This window comes from Phalacrocorax aristotelis, chromosome 1, assembly GCF_949628215.1.
Source record: "Phalacrocorax aristotelis chromosome 1, bGulAri2.1, whole genome shotgun sequence".
NCBI classification, from domain to species: Eukaryota; Metazoa; Chordata; class Aves; order Suliformes; family Phalacrocoracidae; genus Phalacrocorax; species Phalacrocorax aristotelis.
Window position 1 is genome coordinate 165035026 of NC_134276.1, and position 8916 is coordinate 165043941.

Consider the following 8916-nt stretch of genomic DNA (forward strand, 5'->3'; position numbering starts at 1 on the left):
TCCATTTAAAAGTGGATCATAGCACTGTCATTTACCAATGAAATTGCAATTTATAATGTGACCACAGAGCATTTTAATTAAAAAAAAGTTATTATTATCCCTTTTCTAAACATACAGGTTAATAATATATTAAGGAACACTTTCTCTATATATATTTTAAAAAATCTAACAAAGCTACATCAGAATTTTTAATACCATTAAATCATATTAAACTGTTTAAACAATTGTATATTCTTGTTGAACGATTAAGTCTACAAGAAAACAGTCTGAATTTCTGACTCACAATAAATTCCAAATTCAATTTAAAATGCAGGATTCATTTTTTACAAGGAATATCTTACTTTGACTTAAACATATTCATCCAACATTCATTACATCCCAAAAGAAGTCCACATTCTTTCAACTTACACATTAAATCAGAACTTCCATCTCATTTAAAATCCTGAAAAACAAGGCACATTCTGGGGGCCAGAGAACTAATTTTAAACACGATTATCAAAGCTTAGTACTCCAGAGCACCTCTGTCTTTTCTGGCTATATTTTTTTTCCCTTTTACATGTAACTTGTGGATGTTACAAATGCAGGTTATTACATGAAGCGTGAAGGTATACGTTTTTGAAGGAAAAAAAAAAAAGAGTAGTAAAAACTCTTGCAGTTTTCTCTTTTTCTTTTTTTGCCCTGGAGAAATTGCCCATAACCAGTCTTTGCCCGTACAAATCCGGCCGAGCAGCGGCTGCAGCAGGCAGGCGAGCCCGGGTGCTCGGGGGTGACCCCGGCGTAGGGTAGAGGCCAGAGCGCGGAGGCCGAGCTTCGCTACGGAACGGTGCGATTGAAACAGCGTACTGTGATTGGCTGATGATATTCAAACTATGAACCAATAGTGGCGTGGAATTTAAAAAGGACCAATTACAGCGCCCATCGCGCGAAGGATGACGTCACTGGAACGTCTATCCAATAGAAAAGCGGGTGGCTGAGGCCGGGGATTTGCATAAGGCCCCTATAAATAGGGGAGTGACAGGCTCACCGGGTATTCCGGTGCGGTGCAGCAGCCCGGCAGGTCTCGCCATGCCCGAGCCGGCCAAGTCCGCCCCCGCGCCCAAGAAGGGCTCCAAGAAGGCGGTGACCAAGACGCAGAAGAAGGGCGACAAGAAGCGCAAGAAGAGCCGCAAGGAGAGCTACTCGATCTACGTGTACAAGGTGCTGAAGCAGGTGCACCCCGACACGGGCATCTCGTCCAAGGCCATGGGCATCATGAACTCCTTCGTGAACGACATCTTCGAGCGCATCGCCGGCGAGGCCTCTCGCCTGGCGCACTACAACAAGCGCTCCACCATCACCTCGCGGGAGATCCAGACGGCCGTGCGGCTCCTGCTGCCCGGCGAGCTGGCCAAGCACGCCGTCTCCGAGGGCACCAAGGCTGTCACCAAGTACACCAGCTCCAAGTAGAGCGCGTCGGATTGTCAGTTTTAACCCAAAGGCTCTTTTAAGAGCCACCCATATATTCAAGTAGAGGGGCTGAGTTTCTGTGTTTCTTAGGAGGTATGTAAATTGCCTGTTTATTTGCATGTCACTAGAAAGTTGAGCACTCGCTTTTTTAGAGAGCTACTTAAAAATTAACGGTGGGCTCTCGCTTAACCAGCCTGTGCTCAGTGTACGCTGTTGTACTTGGTTATTTAAAGCTTCTGAATGAGTACGTGCTGTCAGCTCTGGTCTAAAGCGTGGTTGAAAACCAGCAACTTTCGTCTGAGTGATAGCTCTGTTTTCAGAGCTCGGGAGTCCAGCGGGGGAAGGTAGGATATCTTTTGTTTCCTCAAGTTTTTAATTCCTCTTTATAGGTCCGGTACAGAAAAATCATAGCTGTGCACTTAGAAAATAAAAAAAATCTTTGTGGTCCTGCCGGTGACTAAAATACTTTGAAAGCAGTTTCTGAAGCAAGTCTTACAGGTGTGTTTGCAGCTTGATTTCTTTCCTTGCCTTCTATTGCCTTTCTCCCCGTTCCCCCACCCTTCTTTCAGTGGAGCTGCCCGTACTCCATTAGGCAACAAAGAAAGATTTTTTTTTTCACATTGGGTTCTCCAGTCTAAAACACCACTGCCCAAACTTGCGCAGGACTTCGTTCTCCTTTTTAAAATAAATAGGAAAAAAGAGGGGGGACGTGGAGCTGGAGGCCTGTGATGCGGGTGGTACCGGGGGCCGGAGCTCTTGCCGCCCCACCGCTGTGGGGCGCCGGCGCAGATGCTTCCCCATCCCTGACCCGCGCCCCACCGCAACCACCCTCGGCCCCGGAGCGCGGGGGAAGGGGGCGGAGGGCCGAGGCGGTGCCGTACGCAACCGGGGGACGGCAGCGGTGGGAGCGGAGATGGGGGGGTGTCACCGCCCCGCGGGGCGGGGCCGGGCGGAACAGAGGGGCGGGGCCTGGAGGACGGAGCCAATCCCGGCCCAGCGCGGGACTTTTAAACTCCCGCGGCCCGGTGGCGGAGGGGCTTCACCGGGACGTTGCCGGGGGAGACGGGGGGGCGGGGGGGGAAGGGGGGCGGGGCAGGGCAGGCGCCGCCGCCGCTGCTATCGCAGCGCTCCCGCATTGCACGTAGGAAAAAGCACTTCCTCTTTAAGGAAGCCCCCGTGTCCCACGCTGGCTGTACCGACCCTGAACGTTTTAAGGACTGCAACTTCGGGTTTTTTTCCCAGTATAAATTCCTACAAAGACGTCTTTAAAGACTTGATTTTGCTGCGATTACGGCAGTGGTTCAGCTCTTTTTGAGAGTAAGTGGGTGGCTCTTAAAAGAGCCTTTGGGTTTTTTAAAATGAGTAGACTATAATTTCTTCTCAGTCGTTTTACTTCTTTTTGGGCGCCGCCTTCTTTGCCTTGGCTGCCTTGGGCTTGGCTGCCTTGGGCTTGGCTGCTTTGGGCTTTACAGCTTTTGCCTTGGCCGGGCTCTTCGCTGCTTTCTTGGGGCGGCCTGCCTTGGCCGCTTTCTTGGGGCTCTTGGCAGCTTTCTTGGCCGCGGTGGCCGCCGGCTTCTTGGCTTTCTTGGGGCTCTTCTTCACTGCTGCTGCCTTCTTCGGCTTCTTGGCAGCACTGGCAGGCTTCTTGGCCGCCGGCTTCTTGGGCTTGGCCGCCGGCTTCTTTTTGGTTGTCTTCTCCTTGGTCTCACCCGGTTTCTTGTTCAGTTTGAAAGAGCCGGAGGCACCGGTGCCCTTGGTCTGCACCAGGGTGCCCTTGCTGACGAGGCTCTTGAGCCCCAGCTTGATGCGGCTGTTGTTCTTCTCCACATCGTAGCCGCCGGCGGCCAGCGCCTTCTTGAGGGCGGCGAGGGAGAGCCCCTTGCGCTCCTTGGAGGCGGACACGGCCTTGGTGATCAGCTCGGTGACGCTGGGGCCCGCCGGCTTGCGGGCTTTGGAGCCGCCCGCCGCCTTCTTCGGCTTCTTGGCGGCGGATTTCGCCCCGGGAGCAGAGACAGCGGGAGCGGCAACAGGCGCGGTCTCCGACATGGTGGCAGCCGTCGTCCACGGATCGGGGGAAACCACTGGGCCTGGAGCAAGTCAGCGGCCTCGTATTTATAGAGCGGAGCCGGGCGGTGATTGGTGCGTTGCAGCGCCCGCCCCGCTGCACGGCAGAAAGGTCCCTTCTCCCCGCTCATTTTGTGTTTCTTAGGAGTCAAAAAAGCCTCTTTTTATCTGAATTTCTGCCACCGACCCCCCCCCGGCTCGCAGCGGCGTGGAAAAGACAGACTGTTGTTCCCCTCGGCAAAGTTTCCCCTCGAAGAGGCAAAGGGTGAGTTAAAAAAGAGGCGATAAACCCCGAGTCCTGGACCTGGAGAGACCTCGGGAGGCAGAAACTTTTGTTTTTCCTTCTAAATAAAATCCGCGACGTGGTCAACTAAATCCCCAAAGCAATCAATTATTATTCTTTAAAGGGTCTTCTCTTAATCTGAACTGAAAATGGGGGGTTTGAATCGATACTTTAATCGCAAATTGATTTCAAAGAGGAGGAAGTAACACAGGCTCATCTTGAGCACTGAATATGGATTAGAAATTAGCTGCTTTGTCCCAAATCCTTTACCCCTTTCAAAATAATTAAAATAAATTAAATTAGTGCAATATGTAACGAGGCTAGAAGCAGATTAAAGACCCGTGAGGGGCTGTTTGTGCCCCAGGAGGAGATGACTTTTTACAGCGTAGCCCCTTGTGCTGCGTTGCTCAGTCCGCACAATACAGACATGGTTCCCGAGTGCTCTGCTGTAGAAATACTTATTTTCCTAATAAATTAGGTGACATAAGAACTTAACACCTCCAGTTTTTTGTTAATAGATATAATCAGCACCTTTTTATTTTTGTTTTCATTTTTGGTTTTATTTTGATACAGCCTGATTGGTGAAAATCTGAGTCATCATTATCTAAGGAGACACTGCTGCAGCTGAATTTTTTCCATACTTCTACACAATAAAACTTGCTCAAATCGTCAGGTGGGCGTCCCCTTCCCCAGCTGATTACAAAATGCCCTGTTTTTTTACTGTCCAGTGTTCGATTTGTGTGTTGGAAGTCATGTTAAAAATACACCAGTTGGATATGTTATCTATTATGCTGAAACACAGCCTGCTGCGAGAGGGGGGAACTCTGCCTGCACTTCACCAAGACAACGCTTAAACAAATTCCAAATAAATGCATTTTATTTTTTCAGACGAAAACAAGTATTCGCCGACGTTTTCATTGTCACCTACAACCCTTTGTGTTTTGCCATGGGCCTGTAACTGTGTTACCACTTGCTATTCTGTCAGGGGGGCTAAAATTTTGTACGTTATGATTCAAATAACTTATGTTTTCAAATAGATAATTATAACCACTGATTTTTTTTTGTTTCTATTTCAACCTCTTTAGGCCCACATTCAGCCCTATATGTAACCTTAATGTAACCTCTATGTAACCTTAATAAACCAGAATCAAAACAGTCCTTTTCACCTCAAATTGCCCATCCAGCCATGACAAATCACTCTCAAACCCACCCAGCTTTCAGGCAGAAGATGGGTACGGGCAGCTCAGGCAAAGCCATGAGAACGCTATTTAAAAATTAATAATTTAGGCTGCCTTTTGTTTTGGAAAAAAAAAAGTAACACCATCTGTAGGTCAAAAGGTCGGGGGGAGGGGGGAAGGATTATTTTTAAGGAGACAGCTGAGTTGCCCCAGCCTCACCCAAGCTCAGGTGGCAGCAGAGGCTGCTGGGGCTGCCCCTCACTTCTTGCAGCCACCTTCAACTTTGCCTGGATCTCACCGAACCAGAGCAAAATTAACCCTCTTACCTCGTCGTTTTTAGTACTTAGCAATTAACAAATTAGAACTTTGAAATTTAATTTTTTAAAACCTTTTATGATTTCATAACTAATAGAACGTTTAGCCTTTTTTTTTTTTGTTCTCCTAGGATATACAGCTCCTTTTATGAGGAAGTGGGTGGCTCTAAAAAGAGCCTTTGGGTTACTTTTGAGGTGGGAACGCTCCTCAGGGCTGCTTCACTTGCTCTTAGCCTTGTGGCTCTCGGTCTTCTTGGGCAGCAGCACGGCCTGGATGTTGGGCAGCACCCCGCCCTGCGCGATGGTCACCTTGCCCAGCAGCTTGTTGAGCTCCTCGTCGTTGCGGATGGCCAGCTGGAGGTGGCGCGGGATGATGCGCGTCTTCTTGTTGTCGCGGGCCGCGTTGCCCGCCAGCTCCAGGATCTCGGCCGTCAGGTACTCCAGCACGGCCGCCAGGTACACCGGGGCGCCGGCGCCCACCCGCTCCGCGTAGTTGCCCTTGCGCAGCAGCCGGTGCACGCGGCCCACGGGGAACTGCAGCCCGGCCCGCGACGAGCGCGACTTGGCCTTGGCGCGCGCCTTCCCGCCCTGCTTCCCGCGCCCGGACATCGCTCCCGACTCTCTTCCGCAGCGGCCGCCTAAACTGACGTGAGACACGCGTCGTTATGCCCCCCACCCGCCCCCTTTTATAGTTTCCCCGCGCGCCCCGGCGCACTTTCTGATTGGCTGTAGCACCCTCTCGCTCACGCCGACCAATGGCGCTGCGGATCCAAATCTACCCAATGAGAGAGCAGCGTCTGCCCCCGCCCGGCGCCGGGGGGGCGGGGCGGGCGCTGCCGGCGCGGGGCGGGGTCCAACCCCCACCGTAAACCCCCACCTCGGCCGCCGCCGCCGCCCCGGGACCTGCTGCAAAGGCGTGCGATGGCATGGGGAAACGTGGCCCCGCCCGCCTAAGGAGAGCAGCGGCGCGCAGCCGCCCCCCAGGAACTGGGGGAAGCCCCTGCTAACGCCCTTGCTGTCGTCTTAGAAATCGTCCTCTATTTGGAACCTCAGAAATGCTACTCCAGGATTACTTTTATTATTACTGTTGCAAAATAGTAATGTTTCTTTCGGTGGGAACATTTGCAACCCAGCCCTGCTAACGTTTGTAGAAACCAGGCATGAACACATGCCTCTGATTCTGGAGACAAATCACTCAAATATTACTTTAATCAAACTAATGGGGTATTATTATCAAGGCTATTGTACAGAGCATTAGAAAGAAGTCAAGCTGAGATGCTTTTATTCAGACTAGAGAATATCTCGCTGCACTGATAAGCTGAATTGATTTCATCCAAGATTCAGAATGTTTGCCTGGTACCATATGGGCTTGTCTTATGGACAACAAGATTCCTGTTCATTTTTGCTGCTTTGCTCTGATTCTGCGTGGTTTCTTTTTATTCGTTGACCTCTTTCTTTCATGCAGTTCTAGGAGGGTTTAAACCAGGATAGCATCTGCCCAAGGAGGAAGCCTGTACCCTGGACTTACCCACATCCTCCTGCTACCCCAGCGTTGCACAGCCAGCTCTTCCTCCATTTTCCCCACAACACAGGATTCTGCTGTCTTGTTTCCGTAAATTCCACTTCTGTGTCATGTTTTGTTCCCATCCTCATACCTTGATGCTTTTGTACTCTAACCTGTGGTTCTTCATAATGCAACCCAGATCATAAAATTACAGTGAAGGGAATCGCACACGTGCCAGACTGTGCTGCCTGCCCTGGATACGAGCATTGCCGTATTTCAGGGAAAGATAGAGACATTACTCCCACCAGGCCATCCATGATAGCCTACCAAAAAAAACCCTGAATAAAAATTACCAGAGACCAAAGATAACACATGAATACAGGGGAAAAAATAATCTAGCTGATTCAAGTTGGTTTAGCAATGAAATTGCTTTACAATCATTTGTGATGCTGGGGCAGAAAAGGTTGTCAGCAGTCCTCCAAGTTGGTTTTGATGTTTCTGTCATGGCCCATTATTTGCATGGCTGGTAAAGAACCAGATGATTACCTGAGTGCACAGACTGAAGTCAGAGCATCCACAGATCCCATTGCTTTTACCAAACCAATGGGAGAACTTACATCTTTGTGGCCTTTCCACTTAGAACTGCGTTAAAGGTAAGGAACAAAAAAATCCCCCATATCTTTATCTGAAGACGAACTATAGTTCTGGTCAATCAGATGAAATATCACCCGCAAGCACAGCCAGTTTCTACACACACAGTTCCAGCTATTCATGCAGCTCCTGACCTCATGTATTTAACCAAAACCACAACAGAATGTGAGAAGCCTCCTGTACGAGAGCCACACAAGAGGCAGTAGGCACCCTGGCCTTGGACTCTTCCCAGAGAGAAAACTCTTGCGGCTCCTGGACGATTTGCGTTGTCAAATCCAGCTCTTCCACGTGGCCTCAAAGCCCATTTATTCCAGAATAACTCTCTCCCCACCTCTTTTCCCTGCCTCCCTGACCCTGCTTCCCTCAAGCCATCTTAAGAGGTCTATCAGTTGTAGGAAACTACCTACCTCCTTTCCAACCCCCCTTCACCCCAGGCAGGGTGAGGAAGTTAGCTATCTAATATTAGGCACGTTCCTTGTGTGTGAAATTTACCTTTTTGTGCCCATTTGAACATCCAGCAAATTCAAACCCTTTTGCCTTAGTCTGAAAAGGAATAAATAGAGCAACAGACAAGTGTTCACTTGTCTGTTCACAGACAAGGTGGCTCGCTTATGTAAGAATATGGCCAAAGGAACATTGAAAAAAAGATTCAAAAAAATCCAGACTTAAGTGGAGGAACAGAATGAATCAAGCGACTCCTGCAGGTTACTAATGTAATCACAGGGCTGCCAGGGAGGTTCAATACTATTATTAGACCAAGGGTCAGAGGTACCACTGTGATGCCCCTTCTCCCAAAAATCACCATTCACACATTCCACTTACTAAAGAAAAGACAAAAATGCATTTTTTAAAAGCTAAAATATAAAGATATTCCATAAATGTGACCAAAAAAAATTATGTCAGTAGTACCTTAACTGCAATCAACTCCTGAACCAGGAAGAGAAATGTACAAACTGATTTGTTTGTGTCCAAAATTTGTGAAAACAGAATCAAAGTTTTCACGTGTTAACTTCGGGTAGTTAATAATTTTGTATCCTTAAAACAGTGAGTATTCAGCTAAGTCTGAGGCTTGTAGCCAACTAAAGGTATTGTTTGAGATACCTACTAGTCTGGCAGCTTAACAAATTTTCTTCATGGAAAATGTAAAAAACCCTGAGTCTGGATATATTCACATAGATATTGATATGTTAGAGGACTCACTCTTAAAAATCACTAAGACACTCACCACAAGCTCTTCAACAGAGACAATGAAGAGTTTTCTCAGTGTCTTCCATGCTATACCGTACTTATAACACTAACTCACACTTTTTTTAACAGGATGAAGACGCTTACATAAAGAGCTAACTACTAGTATTAGGTCTTGTGCTCAAATCCAGCATTCCAGAAAAAACTTTGCATTTTTGTAATATTTATTAACTCTGAAGCAGCAGCTCATCTGGGAGATGCTTATGGCCAACTCAGCTGATCCCACTGGTC

At 48.5% G+C, this 8916-nt stretch overlaps 4 protein-coding genes across 4 annotated transcripts in view; 1 reads left to right on the plus strand and 3 right to left on the minus strand.

The window, feature by feature from the left end:
• LOC142050762 (histone H4) overlaps window positions 1–8916 on the minus strand; it is a 223180-nt gene that overhangs the window by 37976 nt on the left and 176288 nt on the right. The window lies entirely within an intron of this gene.
• On the plus strand, window positions 704–1898 carry LOC142050602 (histone H2B 1/2/3/4/6). Its single transcript, XM_075079418.1, has one exon. The coding sequence runs from the start codon at window positions 1066–1068 to the stop codon at window positions 1444–1446; it is 381 nt and encodes a 126-aa protein (XP_074935519.1). The 5' UTR covers window positions 704–1065; the 3' UTR covers window positions 1447–1898.
• Window positions 2593–3494, minus strand: LOC142050569 (histone H1). Its single transcript, XM_075079336.1, has one exon. It carries the CDS (start codon window positions 3490–3492, stop codon window positions 2836–2838), a length of 657 nt encoding a protein of 218 aa, XP_074935437.1. The 5' UTR covers window positions 3493–3494; the 3' UTR covers window positions 2593–2835.
• Window positions 4658–5941, minus strand: LOC142050596 (histone H2A type 2-C). The gene has a single exon (XM_075079403.1). It carries the CDS (start codon window positions 5892–5894, stop codon window positions 5505–5507), a length of 390 nt encoding a protein of 129 aa, XP_074935504.1. The 5' UTR covers window positions 5895–5941; the 3' UTR covers window positions 4658–5504.

What these genes read in the sequence shown, in the direction of transcription:
- LOC142050602 (XM_075079418.1), top strand. Translation starts at nt 1,066, where the DNA reads ATGCCCGAGCCGGCCAAGTCCGCCCCCGCGCCCAAGAAGGGCTCCAAG.
- LOC142050569 (XM_075079336.1), bottom strand. Translation starts at nt 3,492, where the DNA reads ATGTCGGAGACCGCGCCTGTTGCCGCTCCCGCTGTCTCTGCTCCCGGG.
- LOC142050596 (XM_075079403.1), bottom strand. Translation starts at nt 5,894, where the DNA reads ATGTCCGGGCGCGGGAAGCAGGGCGGGAAGGCGCGCGCCAAGGCCAAG.